Here is a 27,603-nt window from a genome sequence, read left to right as displayed (position 1 = left end):
CAGCCTCCGCTTCTCATGTCCGCTCAGAGGGGAGAACCAGCCCCGAGTCCGCTGCTCAACCAACGACGAGCAGACACTCGTGTTTGTGCTAACTTGTGGTTCATCAGCTTAACGGCGGTGTGACGGTCTGAGGCGAGGATGGTGTTGATGTGGTGGGAGAGTTAAGTGAGTTTTTCAGATTCCCGGCGTGGTGGGACACCTGAGTGAGCGTGTGTGTGTGTGTGTGTGTGTGTGAGAGAGAGAGAGAGAGAGAGAGAGAGAGAGACAGCTGCACACTAACTCGAACAAGCCTCCTAAACACCGAGGCGCGCTTGAGGTAATTTACAGCAGTGACCCATCCGCGAGCTCGCGAGCTACACATATCAACAGCGTTATTTTTTTCCCACCCGTATTCCGGAAAGCCCCGCCTCTGCATTGTGATTGGCTAGTAGTTCAAAGCTGTCAAGACAGTAGGAAGTACTGGCCAAGCCTAGCGACTCGTTTCAGCCAATCCCAGCCTAGGGGGCGTGGCCTGTCGCAATACGGGCGGGAAGAAACCGGCCGCCCTTTAGTACGAAGCCAGCAGCATCCTGTCAGCGGGAGCAGAGAGATGAGAAAGAGAGAGAGAGAGAGAGAGAGAGGAGTGGAGCTCGACTGAGGAAGACACTTCCACATCTCTCCGACCTGTTTGAGCGGCTTTTTCTGTTTTTGCCTCTGTGAGTTCGCACAGAAGGACGTGTCACTGCGTTTGCGCGCTGCTGGAAAACTCTGAGTGTCGGATGTGGAGTAGCTGTTCTGTGGTTCTGTCTGTGAGGGCTCGAGACGGATTTCTCTCAGCGGACACCTTTCCTTCACCTGGACTTCAAGACGTGAAATGATCCGGAGAGATCTTTCCAGGCTGCCCTTTTCCACAGTCTGACTGATTTTAGTGCGTTTTTCTTTAGGATAGTTCGCTTTTCCGCCACAGTTTTGAGGATGTATGTGGCGCTGCTGCTCGCCTCCATAGCGGGACTCTCTACAGTTTCAGCTCTGACTCAGATGGGTGAGTTTGGTGCTGCTTTAAGAACTGAGGTGCTCCTGTCTTTAATTCTTAGATACGCTGCAGAAGCGTTTCGTATACAGCGTTCAATAGCAAATATGAGTAATATTAGGAGAAATAAATAGCTCAGTGAAGTGTGTGAGTGTGGAAAAAGGAGAGAGGATATGTGTGGCCGTGCATTTCATTCTTCGTGGGGACCTAAATTGTCCATATCCCCAGCAAAACATGGACATTCTCCCAGACATTTTGAGGACATTTGACTGCTCCTCATGAGGAAAAATGCTTTTTTTATTGTTATTTTTTGTACTTTAAACAAGTAAAAATATTTCTGTTTGGTTACTGTGGTAATGGTTACACTCTGTATAGTGCTAAAAGACAGGTTCTCTGACTTATAACCATAAGAGAACCTATTTAGTTGCTAGATGCAAACCATTTTTAAAGGCATCTTTAAAGAACCACGTGCGAAACAGGTTTTCCATCATATATAAGAACCATTTAACCATGCAAAGAACCATTTATGCATTCAAATAGTTCTGTGAGTGTTCACAGTTCTGTATATAACAATTGCCTTTACTAAAGAACCCTTGAAGAACCGTTTTCCTAGGGGTGCAGGGTTGGGTTTAGCTTTAGGTGTAGTCAAAGCTGTATTTGGCTACAGTAATACAGAAGTCAGTGGAAATACCCAGCAAAGGTAGGAATACAAACTTGTGTGTGTGCGTGCATGAGTGTGTGTGTGTGTGTGTGTGTGTGTGTGTGTGTTGGGGGGATATGCGTGCGTGCCTCTGAGAGCAGATCAAGGCTATTTTGAGCATTTCTTCAACGCCCCGGACACTCTTATTAAGGTCAAACAGGCAGACCCGAGGCCAAAGCCCTCAGCAGTTGGTTCTTGAATGCTGCTTTCTGCTGGCAGCAGACGATGTTCCACTAGCCAGCGGAACCCAGACTGGCGCACGGACCCCACTGACCCGTCCTACATCCGTCCACTTTCTGCGCTCTCTGAGAATCAGATGGGGAGTATTGATTATTCTGCCATCAGCGTCTATTCCTGACTGCTCCCAACAGTGTCACAGTGATCAGAGCGTTTCTACTGCAGTACAATGCAATGCATGGCCAGGTTAAGCCTGATGACCATTTACAACTGATGTCTTTCCTGCTTTCTGAATTGTAGGTGGTTCCTGTGGAGGAAACATCACCATCTTGAGTGCAGGCTATGTGACATCTCCCGGTTACCCGTCCTCGTACCCGCTCTCTGAGCAGTGTGTGTGGCTCATCCGTGCGCCAGACCCACAGCAGAAGATCCTCATCAACTTCAACCCACATTTTGACCTGGAGAACCGCGAGTGCAAGTGAGTTTGACACTGTTTTCTCTCCAGGGCAGCTTGCAGCATTCCAGCTATACTCCTCTTTAGTCTGGGTTCCAGAGCTTTGGCATGCAGTGGTTCCCTGCATGTTTTGGTGTTCTCCCTTCTCTAACACACCCACTTCAACTCAAGGCTTATTAACGAGCTGAGTAGTTGGATTAGGTGTGTTAGAGCAGAGAAAATACTAAAACATGCAGAGCAGGACGTCTCCAGGACCAGGGCTGGAAACCTCTCGCATCCTGCAGGGCGATAGATCTCCAGCAGCAGAGTCAGTAACCACTGGCCTAATTACATGAGCGGTCACACTCGTATTGGCATGTTGAACGATGCCACCTTATGGTGGGAAATATAATAATTCAGAGTTTTCAGCGCAGACTCTGATGAATGAAGTGAGAGGAGCACCAGGCTGAGTCTGTGTTATTGTGGAAGAAGCCCTGGAATCCTATGGAAGAGTTAAAGTCTCTAAAGCAGAGTCCAAAATCTATTTCATAGAATGCTTGAAAGGAAACAAAGTGTTTTCCTCCAGGATGACGGTATCTTTAGACATAGAGTGGCAGCTCAGGGTGAAGTTAGATGCTAAGCAGAATCTTAAGAGCAGTGAATTTCCCTTGACAGGCTCCTGACAGGTCTAATGGAAAGCGATGGTGTTGTTTTGCGTAATTATGCTGATGGTTTTCACTACTGGGGGGTGTTTGGAGCATTTAGTGTAATAAGAATTGAAAGCAGAGCATGTTATTGCCCTGTGGTCTATTAGTGATAACCACCTTAACAACCCCATCGAGTGCACCCTCTCAAACACACACTAACCCACTCTCACTTGTAGGTATGTACACACACACACACACACACACACACACACAACCTTGCCCGGTCCTCTGCACACTCTCACACTGTGTCTCATACACACAAACACAGGACAATGTGTGGACTAAATCTAGTAAATGAGATGGGTCTTTTTAAATGCCTCGTAAAAGGTGCGTAAATCAGCAGCTGTCTCACACACACAGGCTGCATTACTATTGGCTCGGGTTTCATCAGCAGGGGACCAATAAAATGCCCCAAGTAATGAATGTCTTGTTGGGGACTCCTTAGAGAGGAAAAGGAGAGGAAAAAGAGAGAGAAAAAGAGAGAGAAACTGACAAATCACCGTCCTCTTTCTTCTCTGCCTTTCCCTTTTTCCATCTTCTCTTTCAGTGAATCTGAGCTATTTTGTGGGAGAGAAGAGGGAGTTCTTGTACTTTTTTTTTTAAACAGGGATTCATGTAACATCAGCTAAAACATTCCTTCCACTTCTCCTGTTACAGTCTAGTTCATTTTCTTTGCAAAGTTCAACAATTCACATTTTAAAACCAGTTGTTTCATGTGTGTGAAGTTTCCAAAGAGCAATGTCACGTAAGTGCTGGCTGATACATTGTCGATAGTGCCAATTCTGCCATCAGCGCCGATTTTCCAACTAATTTTGATATTTGAGTGTCTGTAAGGGTTAGTGAAAGGGTAAACGGTTAACCATGAGGAAGAAAAAACAACACAAAAAGAGATTGTGGATGACATGTAGCGGTGTAGTCACAGCGGCAGTACATTCGCATTTAGACATTCGCAACATTTTACAGTCCTGTTAAAACAGAAAAATGACGTTTTCATGAATTTCACAGTCGATCTTTCGATATTTTCGAAAAATGAGTTTTACTGAATTTTCACAGTCGATATTTTTTCTGTCTTCCTGTGATGAAACATAGCAAATACCCAAAATTAGTGATGCCAGTATTTGAATACTGGCACATCGATTGGTTATTTGAGTACTTGAGTACCTGCTCACATTTCTAGCCAATACTGGCATTGGTGTCTGACAGCCCTACTGATTTATGGTTTTAGCAGCACTGATAGATAAAATAGCTTAACTGCAATACACAGTCTCCCTTTCAGGGTACAATTGCTGTCACTGTGGTGGAACCCCCAAGGGGTTTAGTACCTCTGGTTAGGGAACATAATTGCACCATATTCTATTGCAGTTATATTTCATTCATTCATCATCTAAGCCACTTGTCCTTCTGGTTTGGGGGTGGTGGAGCCTACCCCAGCGCTCATTTGGGTAGAAGGCAGGAAAAACCCTGGACAGGTCGCCAGCCCAGGGCAGAGACACAGACATACACAGTCACACACACACTCATACCTGGGGACAATTTAGTCACTCCAATTGGCCTCACTGTGTGTCTTTGGACTGTGGGAGGAAACTGGAGCACTCGAAGGAAACCCACACAGACACAGGGAGAACATCATTTCAAAAAAGGTGTGAAAATGCCAAATCTTGGCAAAGTCAATGCAGTGAACCTAAAAAAGTCATTTAAGGTGCACAGTTTAGCTTTAAGGACCATGTTGTTCTGTTGAGGGTACTTTGACATTGCTTGTACCTTGGGTGCTCTTTTTTCTGACCGTGTATGTCATTTACTGGGTGCTTCAAATTGATCAAGAAGCATGGATTCATTAACTTCATTAATGCAAACCTAAATATCTGACACCATGATACATTTGGAAACTATTGTGATATTGAATTTTATCAGTATCTCCCAGCACTAGCTCATGTGCTACACTTGGAATAGCTCTGACTACTATATTGAGTCTAGTCTTCGTTAGCTTAGCCTGTCAGCTCTGGTCTATTCTCTGGGGTTTATCAGGACACAGCAGGAGCAGCTTGGAGTGTGTCATAGGGCCTGGAAGTGAGAGAAAACTTTGTGACGGCCTCAGATTTTCAACTCACAGCCTGTCTTTTGTCGGTTTGGTTGTGTTTACACGAGCTTTGTTGCATATAAATATTTACAGTCATGCTGAAGACATGTTGCCAATAAATACTTCAAGGGTACAGAAAAACCTTCTTACTCATTCATGGGATAGTACGCGCAGGTTTTTAGGCTCCATTGTCTTTAAACAATTAAAGCATAAATCAAGCAATTATGAATTTGAAAACAGGAAAGGTGCAACTTCTCCCCATCCTTCAGATTTATGAAACTAAGTTGATTTATAGAAAATGAATTGGCAGGAACAGAACTATTATGTCTCTTAGAATAATTGTGAATCCTTTAAATGAGCAGTCTGAATGAACAGTTCTTATACAGGGGTAATTTCCAGTTCATCAGAGTACTTTACTGGGCAGTATCATGCGTAGTCTCTATTAATTAGAAAAGGACAAGGCTGCAGAGTAAAAGCTGTCTAGTGCTCTGTAGTGACAATATGTTTATGTGTGATTATTGAATTATGAATTAAGTCACAACCCGCTGTTCTTAGTATATCATGACAATTCTCAGTACTTCTATTTTAGACTACGGAGATATAGACCAATTATAGAGCCTGTAAACAACAACAACCAGTGCACAGTAACTGCATAAACTGTGTACTAACTAGTAGAAATATAGAAATATTAAATATTGAGATGCACACTGTGTATCATGATAAGATCACAAGTATTGTGATGCTATATTATTGCCATATCACCCACCCTTACACCCTGTGCTGTCTACTATAACTTAACTTATTTATTTCATTTACTAGTTCAAGAGTTGATTCAGGAGTGTTAGACATGGGCAGACACTAACGTGACAGTGCTGTGGTTCTCCTGAAGTGTGACACTCATGTTTAAACTGTTTTAAATGCTTTTTCTGGTTCATTTGTTTGATATCTGCTGTCCATTTGTTAGAAGTAGCCTTCCATTAGTCCTGCTTATGGAACACATATGCCATGTTAAATTCTCATGCTGTTTGGCAACGTTTGCTGTCTGTTGTAAAAAATAAAGAAGTCTGTGCTTGTTTTGCAATCCCGTCTGTAAGTGTTGCCACGCAGGGTAAGCCCAGACTTTAGTCCACTAGCTGGAGAATCCCGCCGCAAGGGTTTAGAATGACCCGCACGCTAACCTGCACCAGATGGCTCTCACTGTTGTTTTTGGAGAGCAGTCAGAAGGCTAGCCTTGCTGTGTTAGCTACCATGTTAAACTAACAGCAGGCCAGAATATCACCTCAAAACCACAAAAACACATTTCTCAGAAAGCCTGTTAAACTCTCAGTAAAGCAAACCCTGATCGCCCGTTTCTAATGTGTTCTACAGTTTCTTATATAACTGAAGATCAGCAGTTTAAAGAATGTTTTTCTAGCCTGGGGAGTTGATGTTTAAATTAGTGGGAGGTATGACTTCAAACCAAGTCCTGGTCCTTGTACCTGTGTTACATGTTTTGTGTGACTATAAGGATATTTTCTAGGGAATAAGGACTAAAAAACACTGAACCCAGTATGCCATATCTTACAACCTGATGGCTTCATTAGAAGAAAGATTGCCAGTATACTTGTACAGTCACTGTGAGTCAATCCCAGAAAGAGTCAATTTTCAGCTTCCAGGCATTTGGGACACTACACTGTGACATTTAAGTTTGCTTGCATCCATGCACACAGAGGGTGTGAGATCATTCTGCTGTCAGTATCTACACAGCCTGTCTGAAAAATGTATCCTTCCACAGCACACATTAATAGATTGGCTATATTTTACTTTGGACCCGAGTGTAAAACAAAAGTGGAAAAAGTTCCTTGCACTCCATATGTCTGTATGTCTATGGCAAGGGTTCAGAATTCCAGTCCTGGCAACTCCACACTAAGCACATTTTTGTGCTTTTGTGCTCATCCAACACACCTGTTTCCACTCATTAATTAATTAACAGGGTCATCATGTGCTGAGTCAGATGTGCTGAGTAAGGAAAACAAAAAAATGTGCAGAGCATAGGACTGGGAATGGGAACCCCTGCTCTACGGTAAAAACAAAATGCTTCACTTTACTGGTCATACTGCATCGCTTTTGTGCAGTAGCAGCCATGTACACTCAAGCGGCGGATTTTGCTGGTTCTCATGGGCAGTTTCCACTGGGATTGTGAACAAATTACACTCCATGGTTTTCACTCACTAAATCTGAAAACTCAAGATTGTCAAAAAAAATTAAGCATTATTTAAGCCATTGTGAAGTCATTGTTTGGTTTGGTCAGCTTCTTTTTCTAAGAATTCTAAGTTAGGCTGCGCCAAGGAAATAACAGCATCAAACTTACCAGGATTTTGACTACGGCTTGTGTTCACACTTCAACCTGTTTGTTTAATTGCCACCTAAAAGTGCATGTGTGATAGAGCCGTATGTTTCGATTTTTGAATTTGAGAATCTAGGAATTTTTTGTCTGAAATGAGCTCTTGAATTCGACTCCAACGATTTCCATCACTTGGAACTATAATCAGACTCTGGACTTCCTAGAATCAAACATCCCTAACTAAGTATTTGTGCTTCAGTATCTCATCATCTCTGGATGTTAAGTTTTGGGTCCTGTGTTCCTGATGAGCTGGAAGCCCTAAAGAAAATTTTTTTGTCTGCACAATCAACACCTTAACCACTGTGACTAATTCACAAAGTTTATTTACAGAATGATATTTTTATGTTGTCTGTTTTCACTCAGTGCTGAAAGGTCATTGTGAGTGTGCTTGTGGGCTGCATTCCTCTGTTATCTGTATGTGTATGACAGAGTGGTGTGTGTGTGGGGGGCACATGCCCTCCGCTCTGGACAGTAATGTAATTAGCGTGAAACAAAACACACATGTTCAAATTGTGTGACACTCTTCCCCCACATACATACACACATGCTTCAGTGATCTGAGAAGAAAAGGACTCAACATAGCAAACACACGAAGAGACAACAAGTTGATTGGGAGAGAAGTCTGGTCCTGCTTTGTTTTTCTGAACAGTAGAAGTATCTTTTTGAAACGAAACACTGTTGAAGCTGATTTTTCTGCCTTTGTCTTCTTCGTCCCAAAAAACAGTGAGAGTTTGGAAAGCACTTTCAAATTCCTGTACCCCTCCCCTTCCCTCTGAGCTCCAGTAGATTTTCTTTTGCTTGCACTCTTTTGTGTGCATTTTCTCTGTTTCTTCTTCTTCTTTCTCTTCTTTTTTCTATTTGTGTGCATATTCTGCTTCCTCTTCTTCACACGCACACATGAATGTACATGTTGTCAATAGCTGTTTTGTGTCAGAATGTGTTCTGTGTTCTCCATGGCACTGAGACTAATCATTAATGTGACCTAAGGCCTTTCCTTACACACACTGCACACATAAACACATGAATACACATGCTGCACAGACATAACCCTACTGTTAGACACATTGCACATGCGGACAAACTACATAAACAAAAGAAGTAGATTTGATATGACTGTGATAAGATTAGGGCAGCAACCAATATTTGATAAAAATGGATCATTTTGATAATTAAGATATTCGAAAACTGTAAAAGGCATTTGAATAACTGATACACTTACCTCTTTTATAAAAATGATGTGCTTCTGTTAGAGGTCTGCACGGGCATGAGATTGAAGCCTAAATGCTAAAGTGTGCGATCCAACCCAACCCAAGTGGTACTGCTAAATCTGAGCCCTCATGTACAATCGTTAACAGAGGTGGATTATTGCAAACATGGTTTTATACTACTTTGCTTTGTTACTAAGATCTTGAGGTGATCGACAGTAAATGTAATGCTGGGAAAAACTGTTTTTTTGCACATCTGTATTGCACTACAAACGTCTTTATTTCAGTATATTTTTGTAGAATTGCCTATTGCACCTGGCGTAGAATAGCACCTCCCTCCTCTGATCATCTGTACTAAAGTCCTCTCACCTACTGCTGCTATGGCAGAAACTCTTAACACACTTCAGGAGAACTTAACAAACACAGAGTAAGATCTGTTGTGACTTTTCCACCAACTAACACATCTCTCTAGATTACATCTGTAACACAGCTCTAGATCATAACTATAATGCAGCTCTAGACTCTAACTACTATAACACAGCTCTAGATCATAACTATAATGCAGCTCTAGACTCTAACTACTATAACGCAGCTCTAGACAATAACTGTAATGCAGCTCTAGACTATAACTACTATAACGCAGCTCTAGACTATATCTGTAACTATAACGCAGCTCTAGACAATAACTGTCATGCAGCTTTAGACTATAACTACTATAATGCAGCTCTAGACTATATCTATAACTATAACGCAGCTCTAGACTATAACCACTATAACACAGCTCTAGACTATAACTATGTTGCAGCTATAGACTATACCTGTAACAAGCTCTAGACTGTAACTATAACACAGCTCTAGAGTGCAACTATAACAGCTCTAGACTGTAACTATAACACAGCTCTAGACTATAACTATAATGCAGCTCTAGACTATAACTACTATAACGCAGCTCTAGACTATATCTGTAACTATAACGTAGCTCTAGACTATAACTATATTGCAGCTATAGACAATAACTGTAACAAGCTCTAGACTATAACTGCAATGCAGCTCTAGACTGTAACTATAACACAGCTCTTGACCGTAACTATAACACGGCTCTAGACTTTACGTATGACACAGCTCTAGAAAAATCAGTACAAAACCCAGCCTGAGCCTGACAGGGCCCAACAAAATATCTGGTTTAGGGCAGCAGACTAGACTATAACTACTATAACGCAGCTCTAGACTATAACTGTAATGCAGCTCTAGGCTATAACTACTATAACGCAGCTCTAGACTATATCTCTAACTATAACGCCGAGGGCAGCAGACCTCTCGCTGTGCACTGGTTTATATCATGAAAGAGAAACTTTTTTCTATCAAGCTAAATGTTAGCTAGTCAACAGTAGCACATGGAAGCAGAGCAGCGTGTCAAGAAAAAAATCTGCCTGCACACCATGCAAAAACAGCAGTTTGTGGTTGGCATTTTTGTGCGTCAGAAACAATGCCCAGGCTTTTCATGATAGACAGAAGCTGCCTAGACTCCTGTCTGTTTTAGAGCTCTAATTTGAAGCAATATTATCAGTTTTAACAGCAGGTTCAACCCAAAATGAATTTCCTACTGCGCTGATTTGTTAAAAAGGAAGCAGGCTGTTGGCTGCATTTATCAGAAATAAATGAGAGTTTTCAAAACTAAAGAGAAACAAACTTTTGTTATTCTTATGGAATATTTGAATATTTAATATTTTGATCAATAGAATATTGAAAAGTGTGGGAAACTGTCACAAATTCTGTCAGGATTATTACACACTTACTCTCTCTCTCTCTCTCTCTCTCTCTCTCTCACTCTCTCTCCCTGTCTTGCTGTCTGTCTGTTTCAGACCCAACTCAGATTTAGCCACACACACAGCATGGCTTTTTTTTCTCACAGTAATGTGTACAGATGTCATTGTGTGTGCCATGGGGTTGTTTTTGATGGTGAGTTTCCATCAGTTTCTGTTTTGTTTTAGAAACCTAACCCCAAACCCAGCATTCCCCAAAGTTAACCAGGGTGGTTATGACATCAGCCAACCCAACAGAGCATTCATCTACCCCTTCTTGCTTTCTCTCTGTCTGTCTCTCTCTCTCTCTGTGGCTATCTGTATGGGATTCATCATATATCCTAAATTGTGTCATATGAAGAGGAACTCACAGCTATTCATGGCTGGAAGTTCAGAAAAGCACAGTTGGCCATGCTCTCTCTGAGTGGAAAGTTCTGTCAGTTCTGAATGTTTGCCAGTCATAGACATCACGTACACAAAATCAGACCGCTAGCGCTCCCCTTCAAGCACGTTTAACTGTTCTACAGTCTTGCACAAGCAGCAGACTGACATGATGTGGTGACAGGCTGCACGTCACTTAGCATTGTGCAGTAGGAAAGACCTAGATAACTAGCTGCGAATTGGGAATGTTGGGGAGAAAATGAGAAAAGATAAAATAACTACACTGCCCATCGACATCATAACACATTTACATCTTAAAAACATATTAATCAGGTTTATTTTGAGGAAGACAGTAGCATATATGTACAGTCATGTGCAAAAGGCTGGATGTCCATGGTCAAATTACATGCTTTGTTGATTTTATGAATGAGTTAACACATCCTCTACAGAGAACACACTTCTACAAATTTAAAGCATAATTACTGTTTGTTTGCTGAATTTAATGTATTTGAAAAAAAAATCTGGCCTGTGCAAAAGCACTGATGGCTGAAGGGAAGGCTGCAGTGGCTGGAACATGACAGCAAAATGGAGTGTTTGACAGGTTTTGCTTACCTGATGACATACAGTACATCAGAAAATGGAAAAATCAAGTAAATTACCCAGTGTCCTTTAAAATGTTGTGCTGATCTTGTTGAGGAATAGTTATCTATTTTAAGTCAAATTCAGTTTAGCCCACAATAGAAATGTGAAACAAACTCACTTAAACCTCACATTTTAGCGACTACGTCAAAGTAGTGATTTTGCCAAAGTAGAAAAGCAGATGGCAGAAAGCATCGAGTCAAATTTGTTTCTACGCACAGTACAGTTTTTTTTCTTAAAGTTCCTATGAACTGTGACAGTAGGGATGGACAATATGACAAATACCTTATCATTATTGTGATAAATTAACTCACATTGCACTTTTCTGAATATGTCATGCATATCATCTGTGCTTCTAGTGAACTCAGCAACTGCATGGATCATAAAATATGGGCTGACACCATGTGTAGTGCACTTTGTAATGCGTTTGTCCAAAAAGGAAGTCATTTGGGATGCAGGAATGATCTGTTAATCCCTTTTTAGGGCAGGGGCCCCCAGCTGCACTCCTATAGATCTACCTCTGTGCAGTTGCGAATGCCAGTTACAATACAGCACACCATTTCCTGGTCTTCACACCACCTCCTGGTCTTCAGAAGCTTTTGTAGTACAGGTTTAAATCTCTGACCTCACAACAACTTGATTTGATTGTGATTCTTTAGGAAGTGCATTGATATACAGATTCACAATTTTAATATGTCTTGTAATCTGAAATTTCACCTTGATTCAGTTCAGTTCAGTAAGGCTTGTATAAGACTTGTAAGTACTCAGATTCGAAAGTTCACACTGGCTGGGCTAGACACGAGCAAAACACGAGCGCTTCTTTTTTAACACATTAAGTCTATTTTTTCCGCTTAATATGTGTGTGAACTCCATAGAGATTCTGTCAAGATAGACGCCTACTTTCTAAAGCACTTCACACTATATTTAATATAATAATTTACTCAACTGTGATGATCTTGGTGGCATAGTGCTGGCAGAGCAGCTCCTGTGCCATGCTAATGGGAGGAACTAGTTCTCTGAAACCAACAGCAATAAAAACTTGATTTTGTTAGAATAAACAGATCCTGATTGTTTGTGCTTTCAAGTTTTACACCTGCTGTAAAACTGTTTAGTTAGAAAAGAAAAGGTGGAAAAATTAGGTTATATTCCACATACAGGTCCTTAAATTAAATGTGCTGTAGTTTAGGCTACAATTTTTGTGGCTCAAAAACGCAAGCTTTTAGTTATTAAACAAAGGAGTAAGTACCAACGTAACAAATACTTAAATATTCGCATTATTCAGGCCAGACCTACAATTGAAATATTTTGGCACAGTTGAGAATTATTGAAAAAAATTTGCTTTATGCACAAATGTGACTAAAGAGACTATTTTCATTGTAGTGGAATTTTTCTTTTGTTTTTGAGTTTTACATTTGAAAATAGCCTGAGAACTTTATTTTGGCCATACTTTATTGAATATTCTGAAATTCCAACATCCCAAAATCTGTTCAGATGAACGATCACCTTCACATCAATGTGTCTTGATGCATCATCAATACTTTAAAAACTTCAAAACTGCATGTTTGTTTAAAAAGAGAGCACAAGGAATCTTGTTTAACTGGATTTAGTGCAACACAGTGTGTGAAATGTTAAATTATTGTAATTGTATTCCTAATTTTTGATAGTATTTTTAAAATGTCCACTACTTTGTCTGTTCTAACTTATTAGATGTCAGAAAAAATAATATCGTGATACATTGTGTATCATAGAAAACATCCTGAAGCATTTTGCCATATCACCCACCCCTAATTACAGTTTTCTTTATTTAGGTTGAGGTTGGATCTCCTTCTGCTGGACTGGACAGTAGATCTGTAGCATGCTTCAGCCACAGCTTCAGGGTGTTATTAAAGTCAGCACAGAGTTTTGTTCTAAGATCAGCAGATTTCTGTCCATTAGGACTAGCTTGTGGTTTACACGTGTTTAATTTTTAATCACACCTTTGAAAACTGCCCTAAAAGCTGTTCTTGCAGGGAATGGGAGAAAATACTTAGCAGTTTGTTCAATGTTAGTACTTATAGTGTGCCTGTTACCTAATGGATTGAATTACTGATTTGATATTGATTTTATAAAAGTGTCCCGTTAGACAGCGATTGACTAGACCATTGATCAGCTCCTGATTTGCTCCCCAGAGGTTTCGTTTTCCTGTCTTTGTTTCTTCAGATGCCTCGTCTCTCACGTTTCTCAGTTTTTCATGAAGCATCTGGCATTGGTCCTCCGAGGGCTACTGGGTTATTATTGCTACCATATGCCCCTGTCACCACTGCCGTCTCTGATGGTCCTGCTGAGTGGCGGAAATAAACCACAAAGGATCAGGACGTGCATGAGCTATTATAGTGATTTATTTACTCACTGTTTAAAAGAAACATCAGCGCTGTCCTGGGGCTTTGTGGAGTTGCAGGTGGCTTAGTAAGGTTTCCCTGTAGCTTTTGGTAGTTCAAATATTTAACTGTTTCCAAAATGATTTCATTTATATAGATTAATAATGACACCACTTAAAAATTAGTGGATTTTTTAGTATTTCTTAGTATTTGTTATCACTGTAGGTTTGTTGCTCTTGAGAGAGCTTCAGTCTTTTGTTTATGATACTGTAGTTCCATTGCAGTGGAATCAACAGACTCAAGAATGCTGCCATTTCTTTAGATGTGTTCTTTGCCAGCCACAGTTGATCTAGAGAAAACAACCTTGTTAATATGCGCCACATGGTTTAAATCAATTACAGAAACCATTAGATTAGACTCAGTCAGGCTCATTATTCATTTAAAACAGTTGGTGAAAGAGCTAAGAGGAATGTGGGTGCTTGTTTTTGATGTGTGATAGTGTTTGAATAATTCTCCAGTTTTTAAACCGTTCTTTTAAACTAAGTACGTAGATATATGGATAGATAGACAGACAGACAGACCGGTTTGAATTGAATATTGAATACACTGTCCTAAATGTACTCAATAATATATTCCATTGCAATACATAAAGAATAACATTTGGAATACATTGGAAAAACTCTGCTCTAATTTTTATTTAATGTACACTGTTCCTCACTGTCACTGGTTGGCAGTTCTCAATATAATTTGGGCTCTTATTGCTGTTCCAGTAATCCCACTGCCACCTCATGAACTAAGCAAACAATTCACCAACAAAATCTTGCAAATTTGACTATAGAGTGGGTAGTTATGTGATATTCGGTTGATGACATTTATGTAACAAGTCCAGCAAAATAAGTACTAAGCTTATCACTCATAAACATGTCCACTACTGAGGAGATTATTTAGTTCCATTATCCTTCAGAAAAAAATTTGTAACACTGAGATTAATAACTGGATCATCATGTTATTTTATCAGTCTACTCAGGCTTTAGCAGGAACTGCAGTGTTTATAAAGAAGCTATTTTTTGAGTCTGTCTTTAGAGTACATCTTCACACACTGCATTGATGGTGTTTCTTTTAAATATGGTATATATTTTCAAAAGACAGTGCATAAGTATTCTAAAAGTATTCTCCTAAAGTGTGAAAAGTAACTGCATTCTGAATTCTGCCGTTCTTTTTAAAATAACTTGGACTGAATACAGATACTTCATTTCTGTATTCCTAATACTTGTATTCCGTTACATCCTAACCCTGTAGACAGATAGAAGATTGAATGTGCAGACGCTGGTGTAAGTATGAACATGGGGGCAGCGGAAAATGGTACTTGATGCTGTCGTTGTAATATGCGCTCACAGTGCTCCTGACAATGGCAGTTCCATTCACTAAGGCTGCGCGTAGGACCATAAACTGCACACAGGACCACCTGCTAACTACAAGCCCATGAGAACTAACTAATCAGAACTAACTCTATGTCGATTAGTATTACATGTAAAGTTAAAAATGAAAAAAACAAAAAAAATTCATTGCAGTAGACCAACGTCACCTAAACATCCCGCTCTTGGAAGTACAATAAATATATGATCTGCCATTACCAATATGATTCTGATACTATAATGAATCCATAGAGATTTGGTAAAGCGTTAGATTCTTGAGACTTCAGCGGAAAAGATGAGTGCTGAATGTTGTCTCTGCAATTTGTGACTAACTTCCAATGCTCTTGGTTTTCATTTCATTCGGAATTTACTTACACAAGCTAATGAAATCTTGTGTTTCACTGCACTGATGTCATCGCTTTGATTTCAGTAGCCAGTGAGAATGTCAATGCAGTATGTCCTTATTTTCAGATTTCCTAATCCTGCATTATACCCAGCAGAAAACAGTACAAAGCTTCAAAGTTCCACCTGTAGGCCCCTATAAAAAGTGCCTATGAAGAAAAAGCCACTACTTTGTCTACGTTCACATTACCAGGCTGAAGTGGCACAAATCCGTTTTTGCCCTAATGTGACTCAGATCTGATGTTTTCAGGGCTGTGTGGACACGCAATTCTGATCTTTTCAAATCCGACCTGAGCCACTTTCATATGTGGTCCTAGATTGGATACGTATCTGATTCGTGGCCATGCGACCTTAATATGAACACTCGGAATTCATGTGCACATCTCACCTTTTTCACCTTCATCTTGCTCTAATAATGAGCAGCTGAGAGCTGGTCAGAGTTAATTATCTTTGCAGTGAAGGCTTGTTCTGACCATTAGTCTGTTTGCTGATGATGCACGTGACGCACATGATTTATTCACGTGACATTACTGCGTAGGATGAGTCACTTACCTAAACGAGTGTGAACCATCCTGTCAGAGAGATCGGATTTGAGCAAAAAATCGGATTTGAGCAATGAGGCTTGTAATGTGAACGTACCTTTTGTTATGTTTACATTGTTTTGTAGAAAAAGCATGTGTACACTCCAGTGTAATAGATCTGCACCACCTACATACTGCAGTCAGAAATGGATCCATTGTGAGCTTAAATATAAAAGTAGCACTCAGGAATGACTTGAGGCTCTAAATCAAGTTAAATCATGTTATTGTGATGGTAAATATTCTTCTAGTACATTTTTGAGCCTTGTGCGTCCATCTAGCCACTGTGCCTCCTGCCATTATAAAAGAAAGTCTCCCAGCACACACTTTCGAGACACTACTGTACATGAATGTTTTGTTTCAAAAGGAGGGGAAAATTCCACGCAAGACTGGCTGCTGCTAGTCGGCCAGTAAATTGAGCATAATATGAAATCAGCCATGCTTCCAGTATCTCCACCCGCTTTCTGCACGATGCTCCCACAGTCTGCGCAGGCCTCTCTCAATTCATATGCATGAGGGAGAGAAGCGCATTCTGCATTTTTCCATGCTCATGACCCGTAAACTGTGCAGTTTCATACAAAACACAGGCAGAATGTATCCAATTTGCACCTGAAACTGGCGCATCAGGTCCTCTGTTTCTCCTGAAGTCTCTAGTGTTGAGTAATGGCAGTTTTGCATTGCTTGTCTCATAGAAGAGCAACTATGACAGACATGCAGGAACTATGCTTCATTTCACACACAGGGTCATACTGAGGTCATGGAAAACTGGCCAGCAGTGTCTTCAGTTTTGAAAGTGTGTGTGGGGAATGAGGAGGGGTGGGGTGGTAAGGTCGACAGGAAATGCCTCCCTTTTTAAAGAGTGATGTTCTCATGAGGACTTTAGTACATGACATTTTAAACTTTAATCTCTCTAACTCATTTATGATTCATAGACAGTCTGGAATCTTCCAGATGTTTTACACCAGTAGTGGATCTGTACTGATCTGTATATGAGTTAGGTTAGTAGGTTAGTTCAGTGTGTCTTTAAGTTCACTGAATTTTCAGTCCCTGTTTGTGACATCTGGTATCTGTTCCCGAAGGTCAGGGACAATAAAAGTGTCTGGACTGGGTCATCTACAGTTGTATAACAGTGTTGGAGTCAATTTCATAGCGATTTCAATTGAGCAGAAATTCAGCTCTGGAATGTTCTTCAACAGAAGTGAAAATAAATACATTCACTCAGTGCAGCCACGATGAATCCGTTAAACCTAGTTATTCAAGTAATGCATTATTGATTAAACTTTACCTTCTCGGTCATATGCAAAAGTTCAGATTGTTAAAGTAAAAATAAGTTCACACATCCCCTATAGAGAGCACTTAAATATCTTTTTAGTGCACAATTTCTATTTATTTGCTGAGTTTAACATATTAGAAAAAATAAAACATTAATATAAAATGTGCCATTACTTTGGCAAAGGCCGTATTTTATGTTTACGTTTTTTTCAATATTTTAAAAATTCAGCAAGTACACAGTAATTGTGCATTAACATGTGCAGAAGTGTGTTCTCTGCAGAAAGTTTGTTCAACTAAACATGTAATTTGACCAGAGGCGCCATATACATTCAGTTAAATAATTTTTTATTGAAATTCTGATTTGAATAGCCTTGTAGAAATTCCTAATGTAATCAGTAGCAACAGTCTGAAATTCAGCTCAAGACTGAACTACATCAACTGTGTGTGTAGGTATGACTTTGTGGAGGTGTACGATGGAGACAGTGAGAAGGCCTCTCTGGTGGGGAAGTTTTGTGGAAAAATTGCTCCTTCCCCAATCATCTCCTCTGGAAACTCTCTGCTGATCAAATTCACCTCCGACTACGAGACCAATGGGGCCGGATTCAGCATCCGCTACGAGGTGCACCAAAAAGGTCAGACACACATGCACAGAGAGAGAGAGAGAGAGAGAGAGAGAGAGAGAGTGGCTGCATGTGTTTGTGTCCATCTTTGTGAGTGCATGTTAAGTTTGGACAGAATGTAAATTTCTGATTGTTGTCTGCAGAGATAACTAGCAATATCTTTATTTTATGTGCATATTCCCCAGCATTCTTTGCCAAACTAAAAATCTAAGTCATAATCTTTCCAAGATGGTGTTCATGCATGTGTAGTTAATCACAAAGCCCATTTCCGAAAAAAAATGGAACATTTTAGAAAATGCAGTAAAACAAGAATCTGATTTTCTTGAACCTTTATTTAATGAGCAAAAGTACAAAGAAAAGATTTGTAATGTTTTCACTGACCAACTTAATTGTACTTTGTAAAAAACATGCCTTTGTTCCAACTTCTTTTGAGTGTGTTTCAGGCATCAAATTTAAAATTTATTTATATTTACAAAATACAGTCAGGTCAGCTAAAATATCAAACGTCATTTGTTTGTACTTTTGTCAGTTAAATAAAGGTTCAAGAGAATTAACAAATCACGAATTTGTGTTTTTATTGCATTTTGGGGACATGGGATTAGCCTATAATTAAATGTATGTGCATGTGTGTAGTACACAGCCTCGTCTCTCATTAAATCTAATCATCTAATAACCCTTATGTGCCTTAAGGAAAATGGTTTCTCTGATAGTTTCAGTGACGACCGACTTCATATAAAAACACATTCTCATCACGAAAAATGATGTAATTTAAAGAAATTTCAGAAAATGTTTGTTTACTTCTACATTCTACACTCTTTCTGTCCTTATCAGGCACAGAATGTTCCAGAAACCTGACAGCTCCGAGTGGAGTGATCCAGACGCCCGGGTACCCTGATAAATACCCCAACAACCTTGAGTGTACCATCACCATCTTGGCGCCGAAGATGGCGGAGATCGTGCTGGAGTTTGAAAGGTTTGACATGGAGCCTGATAGTACCGCCCCTGCTGGAGCCGTGTGCCGCTTTGACTACCTGGAAATCTGGGACGGATACCCAACAGGTAGAGAAGGAGGTTGGAAGGGGAGAGAAGGGGGAGGATCATAAACACAAGACAATAAGTAGAGAGAGAGGTATAGGGTGAGAAAACTTTAGATTTAGCAGGAAAAAGGTAGTTTGGCAAACAGATTGATGTAAATATATGAATGTATATTAAAGGTAGATTTACTATCACCAAGTTAATAATGAAGGAGAAAAGTAAGAAAGAGAATGATATCATACAGAGATCACACACAAACACATTCCAGGGAGATGAATCCATCCATTGTGTGATGCTGATCTAGGCTGCTGACAGGAAAGGGAAGAAGAGAGAAGAGAGGCAGTTTACTGTCATACTTTGAATTCATTCTGTCATGCTTTAAAGGAAGAGTTGATCTGTGGCCGAAAGCAGAAATTACAACCTCTCTTTTCTCTTTTCTCTTTGACTTTCTCACAATTCTCTCTCTCTCTTTGGGCCCCCCATCTACCTTCTCTCTCTCTCTCTCTCTCTCTCTCAGTTGGCCCTCATATCGGGAGATACTGTGGTTCTCGTAGTCCAGACCGAGTAATATCCTATACCGGCATCCTGTCCCTCTCCATCCACACTGACAATGCCATCAGCAAGGATGGCTTCTCGGCCAATTACAGCATCCAATCCAGCCCAGAGCCCCCCCAGGACCAAAAGAGTTAGTACTGCTTCTGGTCACTCAACCAAAACACATAATTTGGGGTGCTGTATTAGTTTCAGATGGTAGTCTTCATTATTTTTTGTTGTTTTTTGTTATGTAGTTGCAACAATTTAAGCTGCTCAGTAACCTAGAGTAACTGTTTCCTAAAGACAAATGAGTCCTGCTGTTGTTACCTGAATGTGTGTGTGTTACAGCTGAGTGCAACTATCCACTGGGAATGGAATCAGGAGAGATTAGTAATGATGCAATTACAGCCTCTTCCCAATACAACCCCAGTTGGTCTCCTCTCCGCTCACGACTGAACTTCTCCAGTAATGGCTGGACGCCGTCAGAAGACTCCACCAGAGAGTGGATACAGGTACGCTAACAAACACACACAAACACACACTGTACACACAAGAGCTGAGTGGGCAATGTCCAACTGTCCAAGTTAGTCTATTTTGGGGATATTATCGCTTCTTATACAACATACTTGTTAAATTCTGCAGGCCTACTAATAGGTGTACAGCTACAGACTGAAAGTTCTACCTGTGTGCATGTATGTGGTAAGAGAAAGAAGAAGAAACCACAGAGTCTGTCCAGATGGACTGCCAAGTTTCTGCCTAGTCTAAAAAAAATCAGCCTCCCTACACAGAGCAAAGTGTGATTGAGTCTGTGTGTGCGCACATGCATAAATTCATATGTAAAAAAAAAAAAAGTAATGTTGGATGCTGAGATTAAGTTTAGGTTTGCATGTAGGCTTGTAAGTATGAATTCTAGGCCTATGCCCGGTGATGGTTAATTGCAAGTTATTTTACCACAGTTTATTTTGTGCAAACTATGGCTGGACAGCAGTATTCCCACACGTAAACATAATGGAACGTTTAAACGTTGGTTGATATGATATGCTACTTTAATGTCTAATATAGATTACTGTTCCTGAAACACAGCTGCACTTGTTAAACAGAATGTTAAGCATCACAAATGCTTGATTCCTAATGTCATCAATAGCGACAGTCTAAAATTCAGCTCAAGACTGAATTCTAGACAAAAAGCTGCCTCTGCAGTATGTACATTTTAGTACATCCTCACCACAGTGCCCAGTTTCAGACTGAAAAATGAATTCTGTCTTAGGAAAAATACATGAATAAAGACGTCTCAGCTCTTGTTCAGCAGGCGAGATGGATTGTTTCAAATGGCCTTGGGTGAAATGGCTTCAGAGAAGAAGGCAAAGGGCTAAGCTCAGTTATATTCTTTTATTTGACAAAGATTAAGACTTAACAAACATGGTATCACAGTTTTTCCCATGACTGCTTTAGTGTAAGTGACCATCGGAAGAAAATCAGTATACAACATAGCTACATCATTTACTAATACAATGGAAACAGTAGTGGTATACATACATGTCAAGAGTAATGAATTGTGCTTCTGTTAAAGTAGTGTTTCTTATAATCACAATTAGAGATGATCCACTTAGTCTAAATCTAAATGATCTAAAATATTTTGCTGAAAATGAAAGATAGTATTAGAAGCCATCATTTGAACCAATATGATCACTCTTTCCTGTTTGGTCAGGATATTTGTAAGAAACAGAACAAAACCACAGAAGTTCTTTAGATAGGCCCGGGAATTTGAACATTATTTTGTGTTATTATAGATTATTTAGAACACGTTTAATCAAGGCACTCACCATAATGTTCACTTTCTCTATAGTATAAGGAACGATTTCAGAAGGTATCTTTAATGGAGTTGATGTTGATCATGGAATTACTTTACTGTCTCATTCACCAACAACCAGTGTAATTTACCCCCTCACACACACACATAGGGGGTGGCTTGTGTTTTTTTCTAGCTGCCTTGATTGACATGTTATGGTTTCCACTGGTGTAGAAACAGGGAGGGTTTCCTTCCATAGTGAAGACGTATTTATAGACGAGCGTTGCGTTAGGCTGACATTGCGCCAATGTTTCTGACGCAACCAGGAAAACAAACCTCCATCTGGAGAACACATTCACCATCTGAGACAATGTCTTTGAGGATGAAAGGATGGAGAGAGAAGGAGAGAGAGTTGCAGCAAATGTTCTATGGGAACTGAATACATCAAGCCAGTTGCTTTCACACTAATTAGCTAACACTGATTAGATTGGACTGAGTTAATGAGCCTAAAGTCAACACATTGACCTTTCCGATGGATTCTATTGAGTGGCAGATACTGCAGCGTGTCAAGGGTGTCTGCTGTGCATGTTTGTGTGTGTGTGTGGTAGCTAAAGTATGTCTGTATAAGACAATGGCTCACATTTTTTGTGTTTTCATATGTGATGCATCAGATTTAACTCATCAGGTATTTTTAAGAACCCTTAACATGTTGAGAGAAAACACAGCAATAGTGTAACTACCATGATGTCTTGTACACCCAGTGGGACTTTGTGGATGCTGAAAATACAGTATTGTTTTATTCACTTTCAGTTTGTTTTCTGTGATGTTTTTATTTACTCGACCAGTCGTGGTTGTCTCTGCCTTTGGCACGGTGACATTCAAGCTGACTGATCAGCTGTGTCCCTGCAATTACACATTGTGACAAACATCAAAAGGATTAGTTTGTTTTCTGCTCCGTCACAGGTGGTCCCTGCATTTCCAAAAGCAGCTCAGACTGAGTTACGGGCATCCGAGCTGTGTCCAAAAGCACTTGTGAGGTTTGAGGCTGTGAAACTCTCTGTGCAGCTTTCCCTTTTCCAAAATGAAAAGCAGCAGCTGGCATTTTCAAATTATGAAAACAGGCAAAAATGCATCTTTTTTTGTGGCTCAAACAACACCTCAAAAATCCATACAGAAATTGTCTAGCATCTGATGTGTATAGTTTTGATGTGAAAAAAATCCTGTCTGAACATTTTGAATATGTCTGCATAGGGCTGCTTGATTATGGCAAAAATCAAATCACGATTATTTTGGTCAAAGTTGAGATCAATGGGCCTCATTCACCAACCGTTCTTGAAACACACTTACGCAGTTTTCACGAATATTCTGACATTCACCAGTGTTTTCTTATTTCGGATTTGTTCTTAGGTAAGAACAGAATCTACACACACAAGAGCACAAAGGTGAGAACAATTCTGCGGTTTAAGATCATGTCATGAATCTGACATAGACTTTTTTAGGACCTTTCTCAAGAACACATTTAAGAAAAAACTTATTGGTGAATGAGCCCCGTTATTATTTAACACAGTTACTCATTGACTTTGAAAGCATCATGCATTTTTTGAACTTTTAAAAGCTTGTCCTTTAACAATGGATTTCCTTGAACATTAAATATAATTTAACTAAAAAACAAAAAATAAAAGAAAGGGGTGCACTGGATTTATACCACAAAACAAAACAAGAACACTTTTTGCAAAATGGAATACAACATAATAATCTTTTTATCTTGATTATCTTATTTTCTTAATTGTTGGAAGCCAAAATCGTAACTGAAAATTAAGTTAGATTCACCCAGCCCTATGTCTGAGCGTTTTCGTGCTGCTTATTCGCCTCACGTTTGGTGGGTAAGGGCTGTTACACAGACAATCACAGAGCATCCAACAATAAAGGCAGTGCGATGCATCTTTTATACTGTGATAGAAAACACAGTAGCTCACAGAAAGCCCCAATTCCACATGCTAATCCATTTTACTCGCCAAAACAGACATGCCAACTACTCTGGCAGTAGATTTTAATGCGTTAGAGAAGACATTGCCAAAGTCTGAGAATGTATCCCCAGTGAGACGTTAGGTACGATATGGTTAAATGCGTAGTCTTCAGATATTTTACCCCCCGTGTGACTGAAGACCACTCAGTCTGCAGCCTGACGTCTCCAAGAATCCAAACGGCCGACTGCATTCTCTCTGTCTGGCTTTGGCTCCGGCTGTTCCTTAAGAAAACAGACCAACAAGTGGGTCATCTCAGCGGTGCATTCCTCTTTCCTTCCACACGCACACACACATACACACGAAGCAATATCCTGTTTTTCTCAGGAAGAGGTCTTTTTGTTTGTCTGAGGTGCATTTGGTCACGGTGCGTTTGTGAGGGTCCATGTCTATCCTGCCATTGTTCTCTCGTTAGCACACTTTAAGGCTCGTTAAGAGTCGTTAAGCTTGTTAATGGCAGCTGTGTCCAGCTGGATGCCCCACTGTCACTGGCTGGCACTGACCAGCGCAATATTGAATAGCAATTAGATACTGAACGTCTCTATGAAAGAGAGAGAGAGAGAGAGAGAGAGAGAGAGAGAGAGAGAGAGAGAGGAAGACAGAGATTTGGGTTGAAACCAAGCCTGGAGAGAGAGGGAGATGTTCCTCTCTCTGCCAGTAGCCCCGGCCAAGCTGAGGCCAGCGCCAGACTCTCAATCAGCTATTTATACAACTCGCTCCAGCACCGGGGCGAGTTCCATTTGTCACAAAGTATCCCACATAAGGAGTCTAGACAGAGGCCACTTCAGAACAGCATATTTACTGTGCGGGCAAATGTTGCTAACACTGTATAATCAATTGAATTTCCCCTGTACAGAATGAAAGGGAGGTGAAAATGGGAGTTTACCCTTCAGAGCTGAGAGTTATTACTTTTTGTGCTATGGTGTTCAAATGTAATTACTTAATTACATAATGAGCTTCACAGTGAATTACATTCACAGTCACTTTAAATTCTATGCTGAAAGGTTTGAGCCTTTTTCTACAAAAAAGTGGCAAAAATGTTAAGGTTGTTTTTTCTTTCTACAAAATAAGACTGTACATTAGGGGTGCCCACAGTGCTATGACTGCATTTTATCATCTATTTTATCATCATTATTGAAAGAACACTGACCAGCTGCATGTTTCATTACAAAGAGAGGATAATTAGTCATGTTTAATTAGATTCAGCTGTACTCAGTTTTTGGTAGTCGTGATACATATTGTGTATCATAACATTAAATCTTTGTCATATTCCCTACTCTCTCATAAAGAAGGTACTAAACTGTCACTGAGGTAGTACACTCAAGGGTACATCTTCAGTACCTTAAGTTGGGGAACGTAATTGTACTGTATTCCACTGTAATTACATTTTTTAAGTCGTTTTGACTCCACATGCCCTGTCTTGTCTCCAGGCTTTTTATTGTTCTGTTTTTCAAACATTAGACTATGAAAAGGCACAAATATGTAACAACTGACCTTAACATCACCTTTGAGGGTACAGGTACATTTGTATATATTTGTACAAGGTACAAACAGTTACATTGGTACCTTGATGAAAAGAATGTGTCTCTGCAGTACCTTTTTATCTGACAGCACAACAATAACCTTCATCAGATTTAAAACATAAGACAGTGTCTCCTCTTGTACTTAAAATACAAATGTAGATTCAATTGGAAGTTTAGAATCCACACTTGAGACAGATTTTCTCTTCTTGCTTTAAGTGAGAAATCATTCATATCAAGTTACACCATGCTTTTGTTATCACTGTCAATAAGTGCAGCTTTTGAGGCTTAGCAGAGATCGAGTGGGTAATAGTTGATCTGTCCAGATCAGGCTCAACACAGCAAATGGATAGTGTTTTCAGCCTTTTTTTTTTCATTTTTATGCTCTGCGCCCATTCCCTAGTTCAGTCTCAGGATTCCTTTTCACTAAAGCATGAAAAAGACAGCTGGTTTGAGTTAGTTTTTTTCCCCAACTGCATTTTGAGAAAGGAGTTTGCAGAACATGCTTTGTCAGCCTGCGCCGTGTCGGGTTATGGAGTTCCTGTACGCTGATTCAGACAGAATGAATCAGACTGTATCATTACAGAGTTCAGATAATCAGTAAGCTGATCACACATCAGACCTTCGTCTTTATAGCTGAGTCACTGTGATGTCATAATGTACAGGAAACGCTAGAACTCGGAATAGAATCTGACAGAATGAGGGTGCTCCATTCTAGAACTTTCCCCTGTGTTCTGGCTCTGCGAGTAACAGAGCTTTGGCTCTCTTGAGCTGCCTTTTCCTGCCTGTGCGCGCGCGTGATATCTAAATCAGACATTTGTTTAGAGTCATGCTGACGTGATTGAGCGCATGAGAGCGGTAACAGACTGTCAGTAGTGCCTCTGATAGATATCATACGCTAGACTGATTCTAGTCAAACACTGACTCGTGATCAGGACAAAATACACTTTGTTCTGTGGGTCTGTGACTCATCAAGACACGCCACATGGAAAGAGTAAAATGTAGAAACTGCACAGACTGTGAACTGTATCAGCTGTGTACAGTGAGAAGTGTGTGAGTGTGATCAGGCTGATTCACTCGAATTTCGCTCTCCTGTAAGTCATGCTGTGGACAGTGAACTCATGACATATCACTTCTGATTCTGAGATGCTCTCACTGGCTACTGTATTAACTACACCTACCTTGTATCTACTCTGGGGATGCAAATTTTGGCAAATTCTTTAGACTGAAAACTGACCATCATCTTAAAATCAGAAACACAACCCATGAAAATATCAATTATAAGACAGTTCTGTTTTGAAATCTGATTGGCTGAGCCACATTCAAATTCTGTATTAAAAATTGTTTGTAGAACGGACCGTAGAAGGCGAAACAGCCCCAAACCATATTCAACCTCCCCGTTATAAAAACCCAGTTTTGTTTAGACTGAGAGATGGATAACTATACATCCATGGCCAAAAACTGAAAAGTTGATGGAATGACTGGAATGTATATTAATGGACTACTGAAAGTTCTATTTTCTAAAGCAGGCATGTCCAGTCTTATCTGCAAAAGGCCGGTGAGGCTGCAGGATTTTATTCCAACAATGTAGAAGCATACCTAATCAATTGTTTGAAGACCAACTGATTGGAATCAGATGTGCTTCTGCTTTATTAGACTGAAACTTTGGCCCTCCTGTCCTTTGCAGATATGATTGGGAACCCCTGTTCTACAGTTATATTTACCACATAGTAATACACATAAATGCCATGACTGGGGCTAGGTTTAGTTCAGTGTACCTCTGTTGCTTTGGCTCAGTGTACCTCAGGGGCTCTTTAAAGTCTTCCACCACGTCCTTCTCTCTAACCTTATACACCCATATGTGATTTGTGTACGATGCAATCATTATCCTTCTTGTTGTTTTGCAGCTGTTTGCTTTGGGTGTAATACCTTGCTGTAGTTGTGGTCCTGAACACTATTTTTAACTGCACACTTTTTTATTAACAGGCAGATTTAGCAGAACAAATTGCCCATTTTACTGTCATGCGTACAGTTAAAAAATGTTGGATAAACTGGAAGGATAAACCTGCTGATTCAAGTAGGAACTGGCGTTTAATGGCAATGAAATAAAATTTACGTTTTTAACTGATTGCATTGGTCAAACAACTGTTTGTTGGTTAATGATAAGTTGATTAATCACATATCTAATCTACACTCAGTGCTTATTTCATAAGGTCCAGTGCACACTACTTTTAGCCTTGATGTTCCAATCGCTGACACATTTTTGAGATCTGCAACAAAAACCTCCCTCCCTGCTCGGCAACAAATCGCTACCATGCACCCATGACAACCACTCATGTAATGTGAATGTTTCAGCTGATTTTCTTAGTCTGCAAGCTGTCGCAGACGCCCAGATATTTTCAAGCATATTTAAAATTATATGCAATGAATCTTGCAATGTTGGCGCCTCTACACCAAGTAGTGGGAGCAGTAATGAGCAGCAGCTAATCAGAGCGTGAGAAAACTTGTGTGGCACGAGCAACCAAACCAGAAACAGTCATGGCA

At 40.2% G+C, this 27,603-nt stretch overlaps 1 protein-coding gene across 2 annotated transcripts in view; it reads left to right on the top strand.

Moving 5' to 3' along the window:
* The first annotated feature begins 549 nt into the window (after nt 1–549).
* The window catches only part of LOC118796839 (neuropilin-1a-like), a 43,554-nt gene continuing 16,500 nt past the window's right edge, over nt 550–27,603 (top strand). The window contains exons 1-6 of one of the 2 annotated variants that reach the window (XM_036555977.1): nt 550–1,021; nt 2,187–2,364; nt 17,988–18,169; nt 18,989–19,216; nt 19,710–19,877; nt 20,075–20,238. In XM_036555977.1, coding sequence (XP_036411870.1) covers nt 955–1,021; nt 2,187–2,364; nt 17,988–18,169; nt 18,989–19,216; nt 19,710–19,877; nt 20,075–20,238 — 987 coding nt within the window. In that variant the 5' untranslated portion in view covers nt 550–954. The remainder of the gene's footprint in view (nt 1,022–2,186; nt 2,365–17,987; nt 18,170–18,988; nt 19,217–19,709; nt 19,878–20,074; nt 20,239–27,603) is intronic. The other variant, XM_036555976.1, reaches the window with a different exon arrangement.

The sequence above is a fragment of the Colossoma macropomum genome, unplaced genomic scaffold (genome assembly GCF_904425465.1).
Source record: "Colossoma macropomum unplaced genomic scaffold, Colossoma_macropomum, whole genome shotgun sequence".
In the NCBI taxonomy this organism is placed as follows: Eukaryota; Metazoa; Chordata; class Actinopteri; order Characiformes; family Serrasalmidae; genus Colossoma; species Colossoma macropomum.
The sequence above is the reverse complement of the archived record's forward strand: the minus strand, read 5'-3'. Positions and strand labels throughout refer to the sequence as shown.